Below are 21,964 nucleotides of genomic sequence, written 5' to 3'. Positions count from 1 at the left end.
GCACCAACCTGAAACCTCTTACTTACTACTAATTCTGTTATAATTCATCAGTTCTGTTTTGTCCAGTTTATTACAATTCACCATCAAAAATTGAGGGCCATTCTTAAATCTCAAACACCTATAAAATTAAAATGTAAACACTAATAAGACTGCACCACTTCTGTAACTATACTCAGAAAGCGAAAATTCTGGACGAGCTTGAGAACAGCTGACTATGTAAGACCAATCTCACAGAAATGCAACACACCACTGACCTTCAAACTGTTCTGTTGCTCTGTAACTGAACGGTAAGCCCTCTCTCTCTCGCTCTCCCATCTCACTCACAATGGGGAAGTGCTAAAATTACAGCTGGCCAGATACCAGCAGTCCCCTTCACCCGCCCAAATGACTTGATGTGTACCTTTGATAAAGAGCTGGAGGCTATTTCTGGGCCTTCGCAGAAGAGGACTAACTGTTAATGCATGCAGACTGAGTTTCCTTGTAAGGGGCTACAGGGGATAGAGGCCATGATACCATGGATAATTACACTTTGGCCATGTGCTGACTCTTTGTCTTGGTTTAAAGGCTACATTGAATTTTTGTGTTGTCTAAATGAATATTTCGCTGGCCTAGAGGTTTTGATGACCAAGGTTTTTCCACTAAAGCAATATTATTCTAGTACAATTGCTAATTGAGTGAACAGCACATCATCAGCCATGGGTGTGTAGGAGCGTTGTGATTTGTTCCCAAAATTTGAATCTCCTTGACGTGTTCACAAGATGCAATATGGAATTTTTTCCACAGTCTAACTGACCTTTCTGCTATGCCTGATGAACATGTGATCTACTGAAATAAATGCACATACACAATCCAGTACACAGAAGTTGTGGTTGTCTGACAAGGCCACATTTGGCACATAAAGAACTGTATGAATGGAAAATTATCGAGTCATAGTAAACACACTGTATGGCAAAAGCTGATGCCAGAGACATTGTTCCATTTTCCAAACGAGTTGTGATTAAGACTCTTTCGTGCTATTCATCATTTACTGTAATGCCATTTTAACCGCACAGTGTGTCTCTTCAAATAGACTGCAGGGAGCATTTTTAAACAGCTGGCATGTCATGCTATGAAAAACCTCAGCCATGACTAAGAACGAATTGGAGTAAAAAAAAAATAAAAAATACTAAATATTCATCCAGTATGCCTAGTTGTGGCCCATTAATCTGGAGGACACTTGAATGGAACGTCTTTGAGTGCCTCATGACTTCTCCCTAGCTCTTGTTTCCAATCGGATGGCTTGTATCAGAGCTACAGTGCGCCCTCTGTTTGGCTTCCTTAGGACACAATGGTTGCATTGGACAGCCAAAGACTTTGAATGCGGATGGTAGAGCCGCTACCATAAGAGGTACTTTTGTATAAGAGGGACAGTAAAGGAGAGGAGATAGACGATGGGACCTCAGCCTCAACTCTCCACTGGCCCTGGGGGCACTGCAGGGCCAGACAAGGTTACCCAGCTGGGCTAAACTGAGCACCATGTCAGTTTCCAAGAAGCTACTGTCCTGACTTTTATATAGAATATAGCCATGCTTCTGTGGTGACCACTGCTGAGTTGTTCAGACAGACATATACACATCCACCCACACCCACACATACACACACTCACACACATGCACAAACACACATATGCATGCATAAGCTGTCTCTGAGGCAACCACAAGTCAAAGCCCCAGTATGTATCCACATGCACTATAACTTTCCCTTTCAAGTGGATTAGATGCACGCACATACACACACCAAGCACATACACATTCCAAAAGCTATTTATGGGAAAACACACTCTTCCTGGCACTCCAAACATATGCTAGCAGTTATGCCATACAAGAAATTGAGAATGTGAAGGGGCCTGACCAGGCAAGTGATATGCATGTTGTTACATTCTACTTGAAATAGATTGTGGGTCAACAACAACAAAAAATGACCCTGACATTGTTTGTCATGTAAAAAGGCAACTATTATTTATCTAACTTGCCATGAAGACTAAAGCCCTAAGCTCATGGTGCATGTATGAGAGACTTCAAACCAAACCTCAGAAGACAAAATGTTTTTGCTGTGACATACCCCTCAGATCTCATAGTGTTCTAAGATTAATTGTTACTTGTTATTGTTAACTGTTACAGAATAGATCAAGAATTGAAAATGAATGTCAGTAACTAACATTTAAATCATTACTTTCTAAAACAAATGTCACGTGACGTTTATTTCAGGTATGCTAGCTCACTAAGTTTGGTTGTTTATTCTAAATTTATTCCAACCCACAAACTGAATGTCAATATGAATGTTAACGACCGCAAGAAAATCAGTAGCTCAAGCTTGGCCTTTCTCAAATCTTTTTAGTCTGCTTAAGATGGAAGAAAAGTTAAGTTGTGGGTGAGTAAAAGATAAGAGGGGACATACTGTAGAAGGTGGGGATGCCATCCTTACCAGCACTGGTGCCAGGGCCTGTGGTAAGATCGGCACCCATCAGACCACCTACAACAGATGAAAAAAAAAGAAACAGGAGAGAGAAAATTTCAATAACCTCATTGCGTTTGACATTTGTATCCTATTGCAAAACCTTTTTCAGATCTATCACGTCATTTATTAAGCTTTATCTTCAGCCATATCCTAGTATGTGTGAGTGTTGGTCAGGCCAAAAAAGCCAAGGTGTCAAGAAAGAGTGTGTGTAAGTGTGAATGAGGGGAAAAGACTCTGTCCTTCCTTTTGTATGCAGTATGCTTAGGGTGGCTGGGTTGTGTGTAGGAGAGGGCTTGGGGTGGGGGTGCTGTGGCCGAAGAGACCAGGCCTCTGCATCCAAGAAAAATGACACAATTTTATTTTTAAATCAGCAGTGCAGTGGTTGTGGTCAGGCAGAACAGGGGCTGGGCCAAAGCTCATATTTAGCCAGTCCTCCTGTGCTGGGCGGCTGATTACATCAGTAGTGCATGACTGCTAATGACAGGGCTGAAGGGGAGAAAGACTTTGCCTTAGCAAGCCAGAGACCTAGAGAGAAAACTGGGAATAGGCCTTGATGGTCTGAGTGGGTGTCATAATGTGTACTTACATGTATATACAGGGTTAAGAATATGTGTTCTTTTTGAATAATTTAAGTTAAATTAAACATCATTGCAAGTAATCCATATTGGTGAATTATTAAGTATTAAATATAAAATATTTAGTATAAAATATTAATTTATGGCATTACACCTCACTAGCACAGCTCCACCATTTGTTCAAAATATGTTCCTCAATTAGCGTTTTGATGATGGTGGAGGACAGTGCTGTCTAACACATCAGTTAAAAATCTTCCATAAGTGTCCAATTGCATGTGGTGACTGAAGGGCATAGCTTATGAAATGCTACATCCTTTTCACCTGCATCAGACCGTTGTAGCGCCCTGTGTATGAGGGTCAAATGTTGGGATAAATTTTTGGGATAGTGGAATAAATGTGATCAGTTATAACTGTGTATTCATTTGCAGTGACACATCTCTCTAACAGAAGCAGTTATGTATGTATGTATGTATGTATGTATGTATGTATGTATGTATGTATGTATATCTTACCTGCACTTGGAGGTCTGTGTGTGACGCCTGGAGACATGCTGTTCCTCTGTATGCCGTGATGGGCCAGTGGAACCAGGTTATGGTTGCCTAGGGATCCTCCAGGGTGGCTGTAAATCTGGTTGCTCACTGGGATGGACACTGGCATATCATAGTTGGAAGGGGGCACGGCCTGGAGCAATAGTGAAACGTTAAAGTTAATAAAACAACACAAAACTACAGTGAATACTGCCAGTGACAAAAAAAATAGGAAAAATCATAATTACTGAACTCATTTTATATCAGTAAAAAACATGAAACAACAAAGACGAGCAAATAAAAACAGGAAGCTGGCAAGAGAAAGAAAGAGATCTTATCTGACCTTCTTTCATTTACCACATTACTCTATGAGATGCTTAACCTTGAGGAGATGTGTGAGCTCCTCAATGTTCTGTTTCATAAGAAAAAAATAGCCCCTAATTGCAGCCATGTGTCCTAAGGGTCCGTAAGTGCTCATCTGGGGGAACATCAGCTGGCGGAAACCGGAGACGAGAGCCTTGTCCCTCTCTCTCCCCATCTTTCTCTCTTTCTGTCCGCAAGGCTGAAGCAATCATTTGCTCAGAGCTGGGCAAATATTTTCGTTCTGTGTAGAAGGTCTCCTCTTTCCCTTGTGTGTTCAGTTTTGCTTTCTTTTGCTTTCCCTCCTCCCTGTGCCTAAGGTGTTCCCTATCATATTTTTCCACAAAAATCCCAAACAACTCTTCTGGTTTTAGTATCATGAATAACCCTTTGTTATACTACTAAATTTATCCACAAGTGCACTCAGAATCCTATCATTTCTGTGCTTTCTAGATCATGCGGAGTGTCTCGTTTCTTCCTCCCTCTGTCTGTCAAGCTCACGGTATCTTGCCTCATCTATTTGCAGGCCGTTATTTGTGTGGTGCCATCCTTCCTGTTCAAGCTGCTCTATAACTCAGAGAACATGGCCAAGCTGCTGTGACCGCAAACCAATCCGGCCATCACTAAAGCCACAATTCTCAAGTCCAACTTATTCCATATCTCACACATATACATGTATCTCACTCTCTGTTTGAGTAGGTGCGGGTGCTTCTTCTATATTAAACCATTTCATTAAAGGCACACTGGAATTGTTTTAACCAATTAAAATTACCACAGTATATACCATTTTAGAATATATACTTTTTTTGGGATTTCTACTTATTAATATAATATTTGAAATCACAATATTAATAAGTCAATTCCAAATGTATAGTGAGTGAGGATTAAGGGTCATGAGCCCAACACTGGTTCCCAGAATTTATTGGAATTCCTCTTTGAAATCATCAGAAAGTCTTTGGAAACTTTTCATTTCATGAGAAACGGGCTATCACGTAACAGTTCTCTTCAGTGTGTACGTTTGTGTACATGTGAGAGTGTATGGCTACTTGTGCAGTGCTGTTTCCTGCATAGATTCTTTAGACACGACCTATTGTGTGTTTTTCAACTAATATGCTCTGATGAGAGTTTGAAAGAAACACATGCAAAATTTAACCTTCAAAGTAAGCTTTCCCTTAAACCATAACTAGACCGTATGTGAGGTTAGTTTGTTGACTAAATGTAATTAATAGATGGCTTATTTTTGAAGTCACATTAAGATTCTCATCACACACAAAGAAATGGTTGTGAATACTGAGTCTGAGTCAAAACTCTTCATCTTGTTTGAGGATGACTGGTGATGGCAATAAAACTCAAACCTCAAACCACAGAATTCAATTCATCAAGCACGAAATAAGAATAGTTAACAGCATGCTAGCTTTGGTAGCTAACCATGAGCTTCTTCCATGCCTCCAATCCAAATGACTAGCTTTTCTGCGAGAGTGGTTAGCGCTACTACAGCAAGGTGGCATGGCTGTTAGATCTCGGCCTTTTGTCCTCTGTAGCTGCTGTACTTACAGGGATCTTATGAGTCTTGATCATATGATCAAACTCTTCGTTAATCAGTTTGTATTTCTCTTCTGTGCATGGAGTGAGAGCGAGAGCAGACTCTAGCTCCGGGCTCTCGCTGCCTTTGTTCTCCTTCTTGCTCAATGCCTGAAGGCCATAGAGAGAGAAAGAGAGAGAGAAAGAGAGAAAGAGAAAGGGGGAGTGAGAGTGGTGTTTATGGATGGAGGTACTTACACACAGTCTCTGTCTGCTGATCATTAGGTCTATGTCCTCGTTGATTTTGCGGTACTTGTCCTCGGACTCTGGGCTGTGACCAACTGAATCGTCTGCGTCTGGGTCAGGGCTGTCACACCCATTTAGACCCTTCTTTCTCAATGTCTGCAAACACAGCATTCAAATGTTTATCAGATATCAGGTGTGAGAGAAATGTTGGGGCAGAAATGTATAGCTGGAGTTCTTATGCTTTTTATAATCTTGATTCAAACTGATTATTCAAAATCTTTTAATTAACTGATGATTTTTTTAATTAATAAGGTTAAAACAATTTCAGTAGGGACTTTCATATAAAATATGGTATCTATATGTAGTATATATTGTAGTAAATATATGCATTCAATTTACATGACATTATGAAAATGCTTGAAATATTGTTCATACTTAGGTACAAATAAAGGCATAAAAAAGCTGAACTGGAGATTTATAATAATGAAACATTCTCATATTCATGGAATTCTGGATATTCCAGATTATATCCACAGCCAGCAGTTTTCTTCTCAGCCACCTGATGGCCACCTTCTAGTAGAAATAACACTTTGCTCACATGAAGTCAACCTAAAACACTGTGGGTCTGTACTGTACCCTATTTTGATTGTTCAGCACAAAAAGAATAAAACACAATCTGGCTTTGTTTTACATTCATTTTGTAAATGACTTCATCAGTGGATGTCTGTATATATGTACATAAATAGCCAGTGTCTTCTTGTAATTTAAAGACATCGGAACTGTTATGAAGTAACATGTAACAAGCAGCTCAAGATGCTTCATCAAAAACAGTGAGAGAGGCTATAATAAAGAGACATTAGCGTATATAGGAGTACAGCCGCTCGCTAACGATGTGCATGGTTAGTGTACTCGCAGACACTTACGCAGACGTACATCGTGCTTTCATCTGCCTGTCTACATCACAAACCCTGTAATTAAATTTACTCTGCAGATGCCAAGACTTGATGAAGACTGACAAAGAAATTGAGATGAGATGAGTTAGGATTCATTTTCTGTTTGAAACACACACATAAAAATCTGGTGTTAGAAAAGAATGAACATGTTCTACTTCTAGAGTTATTCTATATTATACTATATTATATTATTATACTATATTATATTATTATTATATTATTATTCTATATTATTATTATTATTATTATTATTATTATTATTATTATTATTATTATTATTGTTATACTTACTGTACTTATTTTATACAAAGGTCATTTATATGTGTTTGTTTTTTTCTTTAATTAACTTTCAATCCATATGAACAAACATGCTTTCCTTAGTGATTATGTCTTTCAGCATTAGGGGGTCTTTAAATGAACTTGGCTAAATGCAATGATATTTCAGTTCACTGTAGAAATAAAGAGTAGTGAAAGACCGAACTGATGGAGAGAGTGCACTGTTGGAGAACTGATGGCAGTGAAGGGTAAAGAGGCAGTGTTGCACTGATGTGAGGTCATGCTGGCATGCGTAGCTTTCATGCAGGGCCTGGCAGTTTAAGAGCCAGCGTGGGGCCGCCATGGGGGCCGCCTGCAATGCCACTCATTCCACACATGTGCACCTGTCAGAGCGCCCACACCTGTCACCAGCCCTCACACACACACACACACATGCTGCAGGGGGGCAGGAGAAGAGCCAATCATGAGTTTGGTTCCCAAAGATGGCCATAGATGGTTTGTTGGCTCTTGATTCTCATTCCCAATCTCACCATGTCTTTCTCTCTGTCCCCTTTTTCGATCTCTAACTATTTAATGCCCGGGATATGTTGCACATATAATCACAGGTTAAATTAAAATACTACACAAGCTTGATTAAAAAACTAACTGACAAATAAATCAATTTCCCAAAACACCACTCTCCATCTTTATTGTTTCCAGTTTGTGTGACTAAAAATACGTCGCTACAGAGAAGGATCCCACTTTGTACCTGATGTGAGTGGAGGAATCATTTCCTAGTCTGACATCTTAATAGCTTCAGTAGATGAAAGCTGCATGATCCACCGTCCACAACATTATTGATGAGGAGTAATCAATCTAACAAAGCGGAAAATGGCCTTGCAAGTAGAGGAGGGGGATTCTGGGTCCAATGTGGTGGAAAGAAGAAAGAGACAGAAGATAAAATGGGAGAATAGAGCTAAAAAAATTGGGAGACAAAGAAAGTGAAAATAAAGCCTTCAGAGGCACACTCCTAATTAAACAGCTTCCTCTTGATGCTGCCTCTCTACATTGGCCTACATACAGTCATCTTCTCTAACCTTCAGCCTAACACGTGCACATGCATGTGTGCGTGTCTGTCAAAACCAAATGTCATGCCGGGTTCTGCTGTCTATACAGTGTAGCCTAAACAATTTCCATCCACTAGCAACTATTTAATAAGCTTAACTCACATTCTAACATCCTTCGCCGTTTCAACAGCAGACCAGATCAATTAATCAAACCACTCAAGGATCAGACACTCAGACCAATGTAGCAGACAGCCTCCCATGTGCCCACTTTATCCTCTATCTGGTATGTTAGCCTTCAGTCAGTCAGTCACAGCCAACCTTCAAACATGTTGGAATCATGCCCAGAAATATGGGGGACTAAACTCTATATGGGCAACTTTTTCTTGATGGGCGAGATTTGGGGTTAGCTGCAAGATGAGTCCTCCATTCCTGGGGCAACTCTGGGAGTTTAGAGGTCTGGGGCTGGAGAGAAGCCCACATTTCACAGCCTGTTTATAAAGCCAAGGAGACAAGACAACAAAAAACATCCGATGCCAAATTCGTCCCATTTCCTTATTTGAAATAGCAGGTGAGTCCTGTTGCCATGTTCAGACCATGTTGCATGAACAAAAACAAGCTCATGGCCCTGAAGGCTTTAAAACCAAGTGAAATAAAAGCTCACCAAATACTAAAAGATTTTGGGTGAAATCTCATAACTGTAGCTTGTATCTCTGGCAAACCAATATAACCATGAGCCTAGTTTTCTGATAAATCGTGTTCACAGGTCATGTGGAAAAAAAAGAGGAATGTTTTTATATGAAGTTCATATTTCAGCAGTTGGGTGGTTTGCCTTATTCAGCATGTAGTGGACCAGAAAGCCTTTTCCACTCTGCACCATAGGCTCATGCAGAAAGCCGCCGTCTCTGAGGTGGTCCCATTAGGCCAGCAAAAATGACTTCATGCCAATCAGCAGCCCTGCCTCTGTGATGTGTGTGTGTAGTGGGGTGCGTGAGGCTGCGGGAGAGAGCGAGAGGGTGGAGAGTTACACACACTCTATTACACATCATTTTATGGTACCTTGCTGAAACCCCATGTGCGGAGGGAATGCTTTTACACACGTAGCCACACACACACACACACACAAACTCACTCACAAAGACTCAAAGCAGACCCTCTGGCCCACACATTCAGCCAAGCATCCCATGTGCCTGCTATGTTGAGCAAATGAGATCCCCTTCTGAGAGAATGAGAGAGAGGTCGCAGCTTATTGGAAGCAGGTGGTCGGCCGGGAGCAGGGGAAGCCGCTACTTCATTAAGTGTGGTTTGAACATGCTACTACAGATGGAGATGACAAGGGGCAGGGATGCCACATGTGTGCATGTGTTGTATGTCTGAGCATTTGTGTGTATATGGCCAGTAAACCTCCTCCCATTGGTATATTGTGAGAAGACCTATAATGCCTATCTTCTTTATACAAAAAAATACAAAAAAGCAAAGGGCTTTTTAATTCACCAAATGCACTAGATTGGTTATTTTACCACACACACACACACAAACACACACACACACACACACACACACACACACACACACACACACACACACACACACACACAGACACACACACAGCCTCTCCATGCAATGAAATCTAGAATCAAAGAGATGAGCTTAAGACCCATCAGCCCACAGTTGAAGCAATACCGCACTTTAAGGATGTAATTACAGCTGTCTGTGGTTTATATGGGGGATGGGGTCAGGCTCAAGGAAAATCCATGCACACAGATAAATTCTGTCATTGGGTGCTGCTCAATATGAGCTAATCCCAGTACAAAGGCATACAGTATAGGACTGTGCAGACAAATGGCACAATAGTGAACCGAGTGGCACTTTATTCAAGAACACAGCTGCTCCTCATAGAAACATCCATGTGCATTAAAAACGACTGGAGGAATTTGGAGGAATAGTTTTTAATCTTTTGTGGCTTTTAACGTATCTTAAGGGTAGGGACTGGGTCTAAGGCTTATTAAGTCATTTCCAAAAGCCAGCAAACATGGTTAATTCATATAGATTAAAATAAGCAAAGATAGATCAAAAGCTATAATTCCATATGATTTCAATGCTTCACTATCCTACAGGGAATAATATTTGTTTCACCTCATTGAAACAGAGCATCTATCTGTTGTTTGAGGTTTTTGAGTGTAAAAAGCCACATCTCATGTCCTCTCACTGAGATTGCATTAACAAGGAGGACAGTGGAGTCTTTCATCCTTTATGACCCATCCCAAATCTGTACAAAGGCAGCCTAGTCATGGGATAAGGGGGTGCTTATTGCATGGTCATCTTTCTATTAGATACGCATCTGAGATACTGACTTTCTTCTTTATTATTTGCTAAGAGACAGACATGCATAAACACCACCTCCTTAACCCCTAATACCACCCACCACACAGACACACACACATTCACACACACACCACACACACATGCAACATGCTGTGATTCTTTTTTTGGCTGGTGGGGAGTTAAGGTTGTCTATCCTAAGTGTGAAAACACAGACACACACACAAACACACATACACAGATCAGTTATCAGCTTTTGTCTACTGCATGGCCTCTTATCATGCAGCTGCATTACAGGAAGGGGCTGAGAGCTTTGAGGAACAATGAGCAGGCACCTGACCTCTCTGGCATGACCTTGTGTTTCCACACCCGGCAGGCCCGAAGGGAGCCCACGGAGCGCTGCTGAATGCCATCTACACCCACAGCCCAAAATAGACGCTCGTTATTCCGCCCACACTCAAAGGGAGCATGAGGAGGGCGCGACTCTCATTTTATGTTTATTTTAAAATGTAAAAAAAAAAAGGTTTGATTACTGGTATATCACTTAAAAATTCTCTATCTGACCTCTTCATATATTGCACTTCTCTACTACACTCTCTTATTGGTGCCTTTATGGTTTCAAAATGACTATAGTTCTGTAAGAATACAGTAACATAAGTGTAAGAAAGTCATATACGGTATCTTTTTCCTGTTAACAAAATCAAAGTGTTTTACTTCTCTGCTCTGGGAAGGAACAAGAAAAAGAAAGAAAAACAAAACAGAGAGACACAAGAAAAAGAGAAGTAAATAAAAAAGAACCTTTGATTCTGACGATCAAATGTTTATTGGCACCCTGAGGTCTGGTGGCATAGGAAAGGGGGGATTTGAGTTTTGTGCCTTAGCTGGCCAAGGGCAGCAGTTCATCGGGTGCTGAATGAATAGAGGCTTGCTTACTCACCCTGTCTCTCCACGCCTATTCTTCTCCATTCGCTTCGCCAGAGCAGTAAGCCAAGTGCTAAATTTAGCATCGTTGGTTGCTATTTTTAGGTCACTACTGGTTTTTTTGAGGCATTTATTAGGGGAAGAACACTAAAAAAACACCCAGACTCTCACGCACACACACATACACACACACACACACACACGGAGGGAGTGAGTGGGAGGGAGACAGAAAGAGAGGGGGGAGGAGGTGGAAGGGGCTCCCAATTTGGACATCTGAAATGCACTCATTTTTAAAGTGTTGCTGCGTGTGCTCTGCAGCTGTTTCTAATCAGATGACGGCTAGGGAAAACAAGAGAGACAGACTTACACACAAAGTGAGAGAGAGAGAAAGAGAGAAAGAGAGAGAGAGAGAGAGAGAGATAGATAGAGAGAGAGAGAGAGAGAGAGAGAGAGAGAGCATGCAAATGTCCCTCAAGAATTCATCAGCCATGAGGTACTGTATAAGTACAAGTTGTTTTTTTTGCCGTCCGTTAACGCAGCTTTAGATGAGGGCTGGGAGGCTTGAAAAGCACAAAGGACCTCTCACCCCCTCACTGATCAGCCTTGCTTTGAAAGTTGAAAGACATCTAACAAACATAAAAAAAAGAATTTCTTAGAGATACATAAAAAAAAACTATTGGTGAATAAGCTGAGATGCCCAAACCAATTTACTGTAAGTGTTACTGTACAAATAACTGAAATAAGAATTCCTCTTATGGTTGTCAAAGGTCTATGATGTATATGCAGAGGGGCCACTAATATCTCTACACCTAAATAAGTGGAGGCTCAAATAAATCAGTATGATGCTTCATATTTGCTCTATTTGTTCTTTAAAATAATTTTGCTGGTGCTGGTGCCCTAGTGGTGTTACAGCTGTCACTGAAAATCACTGTGCCACTGGAAAAAAGGGTTCTTGAAAAAGAAAGATATACATATATAGAGTGACAAAAGCGATTGGTCAAATCTCAACTTATCTCATATCCATAAACCTCATGCTATCTTCTGTTAGGGAAAAAGGACAGCGGATTTCGTATTTTGCTTAATCATGATAAGCGCAAACACTTCAATGTATCCGATTGGAGTTTACAAGAGCATTCTGTTTTAACAGTTGTTTTGGTGAGTTATTATATAGCTGCCTTTTGTAAGTAGAATAGCCCTTCATGTGCAGCGCTGCGAGTGAACTGCTCTGGGCGAATGTTCCTTCTGATGTCGGCACTATAAACAAGTAAGGAGAGTGCTCTAGCAGGCTGTTGACGTCTAAGCACCCACACAAGCCAAATATCTTTTAATTAAGTCATAAGGGCTACTTTGAGGAAAAATTAAACTGAAATCAGTCCAATTAATTAGTGTTTCTTGGCAACATTAAGCATTCTGCAAGACGTTTAATGAACCTGAGTTGACGCTTCTGTGCAGGTTTTTTTCTTCCCTCACTCCCTCTCTGCTTCAGACAGGCGACAGTGTAGGGGAGGTGAATGCCCTGTATGTGCTCTCTCACACATCTCACCATACGGAGAACCATACGAGGGCAAAACATCGTGAGGGAGCTTTGTGGAATCTCATTAGCTGAGCAGGTAGTCATTAACAGAATGACCTTTGAAAATAATTACCGACCTCTCTTTTTCTCACACGCTGTTCCCTCAACACCTCTGCTGCCTTATTCCTTCTCTCTCATTCAGAAGTTGCAAGTGGAGGATGGTGTGAGCACTAGCCAAGATTAAGAGGTGAATGTTCAGATTAGGTTAATCTAAGAAGGGAACAAGATTGGCCCAAGATGTCCATGGGCTTCATGTGGATGTGCATGTGAAAAGGGTTGACTTGAAGGTTGTTTATCTCTTACATTTTCTAGCATTAGGAAAAGAACCCCACAAATTATGGGTTAAAGGTTAATGTCAAATGAAGATTGCAAAATAAAGCTTGATATATTGTTTCATCATATAAAAAGCATGCCAATTAAACCTGAACCTAGAATGAAGCCTTGATAATGGATAGAAAGACTTTGAAGAGTGTCACCAATAACTAAGCACTTTGGGTGTCAGAATCACTAACTCATGCTGGAAAAGAGTGTAACAACCCGCCGATTTTCCCAACCCTGTCTGGGCTCTTCTCTAATGCGCCTCACATGTTGGGGAGCCTTGCCTGGCACTCGGCGTTGTAGGAACTATATTTGTCTGTTTTAGTTTTTCATCTGCTGCCAAATAAACCATTTGCTGTATCCGTGCCAGTGCAACATTTGACATCCTACTCCGTCAACTGTGCTGCGGTGCTTTCTTCCCGCTAGTCTAAAACCGACTAATTTTACCTTATGTAAGCACCTGTAATTTCGTCTTTGCAATTTCACATGTAATTACCTGGACCTGCCCACCTATTGTCATGCCACAAATGTTGCTTTGCAGGAGACTTTTAATGGAGTTTCGTATAAGAAGAAAAGAAAAAAAAATTCCAGTGACAACAATTTGCCTGAGACAAACCAAAACACCAAGATAGTACAATTAGGTTATTAACACATTGAGCAGGGTTTGACAGTGCTATAAACACTTATATGTTGCAAGAGGTCTTTTCTGAGATGACTTTAATAAGCTTTAGTTAGAGTGAGTTCTCCAAAGATTCAGCACATTTACTACATATCTTCCACTATGTATTCTGTAAAACGATCTTTATCTCTTTTCAGTTCCTATATGCTGTACATAGGCACATTATTACAGCATGTTGGATTGAGAGGCTAGCCTAGCAGACGTTCGAGTTAAAATAGGAACGGGCCTGACCCTGAAAAGCCAGGATGAAAATCAAGCAAAAGGAAGAGGGAGAGGAAAAACGTGTGTTGAGAGCTGGGGTGAAGGAGTAGGGCCTTCAGCCCCTCGCAAACACAGCTAAAGAGGCCGGGCAGAACCCGCTGCTGCCACTCTCCCAGCGACGCTAATTATCAGCCGAAGACATGCTAATTACATGGAGCTTTATTGCTAATGTAGCAGTCCGCTCTTCGAGACGCCCACACGCTGTGCCCGGCTCCCCTGCCTCTCCTTATCCTCCCACTGCACCCTCCAAGGCATGCTGGGCAAAGACAGGAACAACTACGTTTTATCCTTTAGCTTGTTTTTTATCCTTATATGCGCATTTGTGGATTCTTTCATTTATATAAGACAGAATATTTACTTGTAGATATAAATACACAAGGGCGTGAATGTATATGTTTGCTGAAGATGTACGTCTTTCAATCTTTTTCTTTTATTCACACAGAAGTACACATACACTACATCTTCAAAACTATCACCCACCTCCCAGTTCCAGCCCTCCTTCCAAAGCCCAGCTGAAGTCTTCAGCCCTATCCTGCTACTGCAACAGCAAGTCTGCTTTGTTCCTCTTGACCTCCCGCTACCCTATCTCCCCCGGCCGTGATGTAACCTAGCAGCAGCCAAATGGGGGCCCTGTAGGAGCTCGCATGCTCGCAAATGCAGTTAGCTTGCTGCCTCAGGCACACTCCCAATCAATTTTCACTAGCACTAGCTGGAGAAGGGTGCCAGAGTGGAGAAAGAGCTAGCACTAACTTCTGTTTCTTCTACAACCGCACTGTTCTTTTTTCACTCCTATCCCTTTGGCACATCTGAGCAGATTATCCTCAGGTGATTTACATTATGGGTCTTTTATAATGTGTGCTTCAAAAGTAATAGCAGCTATGAAAGGCATGACAGTCTGATATAAAGTGAAGTTCTTTATATTTCTTTTTTCTTATTATTTCTTGGATGTTTAACATTTATTGTATTTAAATTTGATGTAGCCTACTGATGTCTAATGCTACCAGATATGCTCTTATCTTACCACTTAATGGATAGTAACGCACTTATGCACTTTGGTTTCAAGGAATTCCAAAGTGAAGGAAGACAATTTATAATTCATTCCCTGGCTGAAGTTTAGGTCTAGACAAGATTAAAAGTCTACTATACACATGTCTATAATGCATTAAGGGAGTGTAGTGGTCTACTGTCTTCACTCAGCAACCATATCTGCTGTGTTAGAAATATAAAATAGACATTAGGTTTTGTTGAGTCTCAGTATGGTTTAGAATCAAGTGTGATTCTTAAAAATAATGTAAAATGATCATCACAGGATCAGTTACAGTACATGCTCCTCACTGCTCTTCTAGACACATTTCATGTAAGTGTTCATTCAGTGTGTTAGAATGTCTCAGACTTATGAATATATAGTATGAAGGAACAAAGAAGGGGGAAAAATCTTAATTTACACCAATATTGAACAAATGAAAAAAAAAAGCTTTTATACACACAGACTTGTGTGAAATGGATATGAGAGAGGGGACTGGGGGAAAGCATGCTGTGACTCTGGAGGGTTTATGCAATATTTCCGAGAGAGAGAGAGAGAGAGAGAGAGAGAGAGAGAGAGAGAGAGAGTGAAAAATTGTTAACAAAAAAAAAATAAAAAATACTGTCTGAATCAATGCCAAAATAAAGGATAAGTCTAGTGTTATTGAAGCGCAACAGAAGTGTGAACTCACCTGAATCAACACATGGGTATTAATGTTTGGCTGACAATCTGAATTAGAAAGAATACTAACTTATAACTATATTTGGGTGGAGGCTAGAGAAAAAGGGCTAGTTAAGGGGTGTCTCTGGTTGACACTTGTACCAGTCCAGAGAGGACAAACAGCATCTTTTTCCATAAATCCTTAAGTGCCTCAGAAGCCCTTGAGTCCTTGGCCACGTCTGTGTGGAAAGCTTGTTGCGCAAGCGACTCACACTGGGCTTAACATTTGCTACTGGACGTCTGCCTCGTGATTGGCCTCTGTCATGGCTGTTTAGCTCGGATTGAACCCGGCTTTGGTTTCAGGAACGAGGCCAATGCTGGCGCAGCAACGAGTAGACAGCATGTCTCTGAGGCCTGAGACTTATCCAAAGCTTTAGCATGTTTCGATCACTGTTGTGAGACTCAGAGTGGGCAGAGACAGGCGGGATATGAGGAGCTTGTGTCACACACAGGCTAATGTCTGTTTGCTAAAACAGTAGCAGTGGTCTGGCACGAGAGCATATCCTCTAGTAACACTATGATTCTCTCTTCCTCCACATGCATGGAGGAAGCTTCACATGTGACTGGGATGTACTGCGATTGTAGAAGAAATTAGGATTTTGTTCTTTATTTCCTCAGTGAATATATTAAAACCCACAACATCTATCACTCTCTGCTCATTCATTATTCTTCAAGTCAGCTTGTCAAAGCGACGTGTGCTCCAGCTAGCTGGTGTACGGCAGATTCCTCACCTCCACAATGTCAGAATTGGTCCTGCTCTCATGAGGCTCGTTGTACTCTGTGTACTTCAGTAACACTTTGTCCATGTCGGTGCTGGCGTACTGGAAGAGCTTGTTGGTGCTGTTGAAGATGATGAGGGCAATCTCACAGTCGCATAGCACACTCAGCTCATAGGCTTTCTTCATCAGACCAAACTTCCTCTTGGTGAATGTCACCTACATTGTGATAGTGTAGAAAGAGAGGGAGAGAAAGAGAGAGAGAAAGGAAGAAAAAAAAAGTTTAAAGGCCAGTACACAAGGTTGGAAAGGTGTGAGAAAATTGTCTTGAATCTCTCTTGGTCTCGAGCTGCACAGAACAGTACTACTGTTGGAAAATCAATGTTTCCCGTTTTCTTTTTTGTTCATCCAAAATGTCTGGGAAAACAGATGCTGGCATAATCAGACTTTTTCCACTCATATTTCAAGCAAAGGTTACAGAAAAAACTTTTGGGCTTTTACTACAATTCAAACAAGCTTGAAAATGCCTCAGATTAAGTTCTACTGTCCTGCCTATTATATGTTGTATAAATTAGCGGAAAACTTCAGACAGACTTATTATTGTATAAAATAATAATACTAACACTACTTAGTTTTAATCACTTGTTAATTTATTTTTATACTTTGTAGCTTGAGTTTTTGAGTGTTGTTTATATTTAATGCATGGTGGATCTCTGATAAAGGAACTGGATACAAAATAAATGGATACAACAGAAATTTCTAATTTTTACAAAATTCCTCATATATTGAAAGATGACACACTCATACACACACACACAAATGCACAGAGATCGTCATCTCTCCCTGCTCACAGTGCTGCAGTGCTGACATGTCACTTCTCAGTAAATGTTCTCGTCTATGAAATTAGTAACATTATAAATAACCACGCTTGGACATCCCCTAGTGCGTGTTTCAACATGCTCAGTCCAGAGAAATGCACCAGTACAGATCATGAACAAAAACGTACTTTAGAAAACAACTGACTTTCAAAAAACAAAAATATATAATATCTCATTTGGTATTTCAGAAGGTTTATACACTCACTAGCACAGAAACACGTAAGCACTACATAATTAAGAAGGCAAAAGGGAATATGCTAAAATCACCCACACACACACTCACACACACAATCTAAGTGAGTTGCATATGTGCTAAACGTAAACTCACAATCTCTCATTCCCCCCTTTTGTTCTGCCATGCCACTCTTGAAGTCTAAAACAAAAGATTCTTTCAGGAAGCAAAGGAGCTCTGACCCCAGGTCTGGCCCACACTTTCATCTGGCTCACATACGCCTGTGGAAATGCCCTCATCACAATCTGCCTGCCACGGTAGGGCCACAAACACAGCCTCATTGGTACCATATATGTAGATTATAGTCCTAAATGTAAAGATATGTACTGCATTGATCACAAAATTGATAACAAGCACAAAATATGGCCCAGATTAGAAAGCCTATTAACTATAATGCTATTAACTATATTTTTAAGGACCCATGCACTCAGGATCACTAAAACATTAAGCATACATCCCCTGGAGGAACCAGGACTGATGTTTTGCTGAGATGTAGGTCTAAGTAGAACTTCCTAAATGTAGCTGCTTACACATGGTGAATTTTTTTCTCATTCTCTTTTTTGATTAAATTGTAAACATGCAGACTGTGACCCAGTAAATCTTTCATTTCATTAAATCTTTTCTTACTTCAGACACAGCCCACACTTAAGTAACAAAACTTTTAACAAAGCATTACATTAATTAGCTCACTAAATCGATATCTGACATCTACTGCATTTCTGATGCTGATAATTTTAAGACTGAATGCGCCCACACACAGTATACACACACACACCCTGACACGCACCCACACCTGTCTTCTTCTTCACAGGAATGCCATTCGATTGGTGACAGTACTGTGCAGTGGCAGATACCTGTGGCCTCTCCCACTGACAGCTCCTGTAAAATAAAATTACTTCTATGGTTACGTCTACTCGTCTTGTCAACGGCCTGCTGTCATTCCTCTCTGCTGTGCCATAAAGGAAGTGATTATGTTTTGATTATGTCTCATCAGCGGTGTTCATTAGGCAAAGTTTGGAGAACACTATTGATTGTTTTGACAGTTCTGTTTCTATTGAAGAATAGGCCATGATGATGAGAGCTTCAACGGAAAGTTGGTGCCATGGAGCTCACTGAATGTGTGAACTTTTTTCACGATGCTGTTCCTGACTCATTTTGTAGATGGCAAATAAATTGTAACCCAGGCTTGAATTTTCTGGTTTTTCAGGTGGGTCAGGAAACATTCGGTTTATGCAACGGAAGGCCATGTGTGAAGAATTACATATGGAGAACCACAAATTGCAAGAAAGAAAAAAAAAAAACAAGGTCAGCAAACCATGGGGGACTACACCCAGACAAAAACAGGACTGTGCTAAAAACAAGGTTTTATGTTATGTATATGCTTTCATCACTGTAATTATTTGTCTTCTTTATTGTGCATAGGTAATACATTGGTTGAAAGTCCTGTTAAAAACAGTCACCACAACACAATGATACCCCAAAGGAGTATTGGGAGCAACGGCAGCAGTGTGCTCTCGCCACACTCATCTCTTACCTCTGGTCACAACAAAAATGGATAAAGGTGAAGTAAAATTCCATTTATACTGGAGCCACTACTTTTATGCTATAAAATGACTGACAGAGCCTTCAGGTCACTGTGGAGTTAAAACAAATTATTTCATCCGTAGCACTTCTAAGCGCAATTCCATGCTGTGCAAACTTCTCCACTTATACTGTCGCTGACGTAATGGCAAGTCAAAAGAGCCTGCAACATCATTCTCTTCATTTTCTCCAGTTCTCTGTTCAAACTGCCCCCACATTGTCATGCCTCAGTATTCCATGCTCTAGAGCCTTCGGCGAGTCAGTGCGTTAATTGCTGAAAATGGCACTTATGGCACTTATGGCACCTTCTCCACTACATAGTTAGTGGGTGAGAACAGTCAAGAGACTGCTGTGCAAAATCAGCTGCTAGAAAGGTTACTGCTAACACTGGCTTGAAGACCTTGGTGTGAAACACAAACATCAACACAAGCTTGAAAACTTGTTATTGGCTGGGCGTGATCAATCCCTGTCTATTACCAAATTTAATACAGAAGAAGCACCAAAACTAACGGGACCGAAAACAGAGGAATTTGGTTGCACTATTAACTCTTAAATGCATACCCCAGGCTATTAGTGACCTATGACCTCATTTCCCCTTATTTAATCATCTATTTATTTCATTTATGTGCTTACTTCCCTTACTGCTTACTTACTTGACAACCATTAAAATAACATTACATAATATCTGTATACAATTCTGTAATGTGTGACAAATAAATGTAAAAATACTTATATTAATGTGAAAATACTTATATATACCTTCTAACCTTATCATGGTTGTTAGTATGTGTTTGTTTGCTAACAACCTAAACTATGTACAAACCATGTATCATGCATTAAAGGTTTAACAAGAATGTCTATATGAAGAAAAACAAACCAAATGGCTAAGCGATTAAAAGAAATAAGGTCGGTAACAGCCTGACTCCCTGGCCCTTCATGCGGGGGGTTGGAGACAAGGGGGCAGGAAGCACATTTCTGTGTATTTCCTCTCATAACAGGAAGTGCCTGACGGCTTCCCCTTCACAATGGCTTCGCTTCTGCTTCCCGCCTCCTGGGCTTGCTGTTTTCCCCGGGGGGTTTTGCCGGTGGACAGAGACATAGAGGACGAGTAGTCATTTGTCACCATGCCGTCCCCCACCCCTGCGTCCCTCATGCTGGATGATCCACATTCAGCATACAGACTCTGGAGACCCATTCTCCGGTACCACCTATTTACACATGTCTTAATTGGATGTGTGTACGCTTGACAGTGAATCCTTTTGCATGACTATGTGTCTTTATTTATGCTGACATCAACACCATCTCTATACCCTTCTGGATGGCCCACATTCTTAAAGAAAGGACACTACATATGTATAAAATGTGTGTGTGTGTGTGTGTGTGTGTGTGTGTGTGCGCGCGTGTGTAGGTGAAGACTGAGCTTTATAGAGTAAATTTAGCTTGACTTAAAACACATTTTACTATAATGTGTCTTAATTGTTTAAACTGAAAACATTTCTTATTCATTTAATAACGTATACTGTAAACTAGAAGGAAATGTGTGAAAGACAAAAGAAATGGTGGGTTAAAAGAGGAAGGTGCACAATAATAAGAAAAAAAGAAGGAATAACAATTAATGCAAGAGGAACTTCAACATTTGTGGAGCTCCAGTTCAAAGAAGAATAATTTGGAGAATTTGTTGAACTAAAGAGAGTTTGAGAGGAAGAAGAAAAGAAGAAGAAAAGAAGAAGAACTAAGTGCAGTGGATTTTTTTTTTTTGAGGAGACAGAAACAGAGGAAACGATCAGAGGAGCAAGGTGAGAATCTGAGGAAGGTGAGTAGGGGTGACGGGATACCCAGAGGGCCTCATTATTTTCCTGCTGTTAATTTCACTCAAACTGTTTCACACCTCACCACTGTTGATTGGAGAGTTGTCTCTGTTGTCACGAGTACTGAAATCCGGCTGCAGCTCAATGCTATCGCTCCACCATAAAGTACAGATGAAGAGAATTTGCACTCAATGCAAAGTGGAAAGTCTTAGCTAAAGCTTTTAATCAGGAAGTATTGGTGAAATGATAATGTGGTAGGGGCTGTAAATAAACAGAGAATCCTGGATATTCAGGAGAACTTAATGATATTCAGCATTACTTAAAATGTATAACCAAACTGAGTACTGATGTACTGATCATTATTCATGATGCTTATTCATTATAAAGTGTTTTTTTTTTCCAAATGTTACATCACTTGTTCACACTATTGGTCCTGTTTAGGTGTGATGTAGATTTTTATTCAAGCTATGTCTTGGGGGCGTTTATGCAAATGCCATAATACATTTTGAGCCAGCATCTAACGTTACTGGAAAGGAAAACTGGGAATGATGTGAGAATAATGAGTAGTGGTTTTGATTTTGAATGAAAGCTTGTGTTTTTTTTTTTTAATGCAATGCAGCATGATGTAACACCAAATTTATACATTCAACACATGCTCATTTCTTCATTAACTACTTCATTTCTTCAATAAAAAGCATTACTTCTGTCCTAACATGCCAAAAAATGTCTTGTTCTCCATCTTCATGAAGCACAATGGGTCAGCTGCAAACCATTTATCCTTTCTATGACTAATGACATCCCTTATCCTGCCCACTGCCATCAGGGCCACTTCCTCCCTGGCCTCTCTTGACCTGACCCAAGTTTGTCTCACCACCTGGCCAGATGGATCACAACCCTGAATTAGCCACCCTCCATTAGGCCCAATTACAGCCGA

General features: G+C 40.6%; 1 protein-coding gene across 6 annotated transcripts in view; it reads right to left on the bottom strand.

Annotated features, from left to right (window-relative positions):
• mef2cb (myocyte enhancer factor 2cb) overlaps nucleotides 1–21,964 on the bottom strand; it is a 62,986-nt gene that overhangs the window by 8,043 nt on the left and 32,979 nt on the right. For 3 of the 6 annotated variants that reach the window (XM_060882934.1, XM_060882936.1, XM_060882933.1), the window contains 4 exons: nucleotides 16,547–16,750; nucleotides 5,738–5,881; nucleotides 3,584–3,752; nucleotides 2,437–2,511 (listed from right to left, as the gene is read on the bottom strand). In XM_060882934.1, the coding sequence (XP_060738917.1) occupies nucleotides 2,437–2,511; nucleotides 3,584–3,752; nucleotides 5,738–5,881; nucleotides 16,547–16,750 (592 nt within the window). Of the gene's footprint in view, nucleotides 1–2,436; nucleotides 2,512–3,583; nucleotides 3,753–5,512; nucleotides 5,651–5,737; nucleotides 5,882–16,546; nucleotides 16,751–21,964 lie in introns of all 6 variants that reach the window. The other 3 variants (XM_060882937.1, XM_060882935.1, XM_060882938.1) reach the window with 2 other exon arrangements.

This window comes from Tachysurus vachellii, chromosome 12, assembly GCF_030014155.1.
Source record: "Tachysurus vachellii isolate PV-2020 chromosome 12, HZAU_Pvac_v1, whole genome shotgun sequence".
Taxonomy (NCBI): Eukaryota; Metazoa; Chordata; class Actinopteri; order Siluriformes; family Bagridae; genus Tachysurus; species Tachysurus vachellii.
This window is presented reverse-complemented; position numbering and strand designations above follow the sequence as displayed.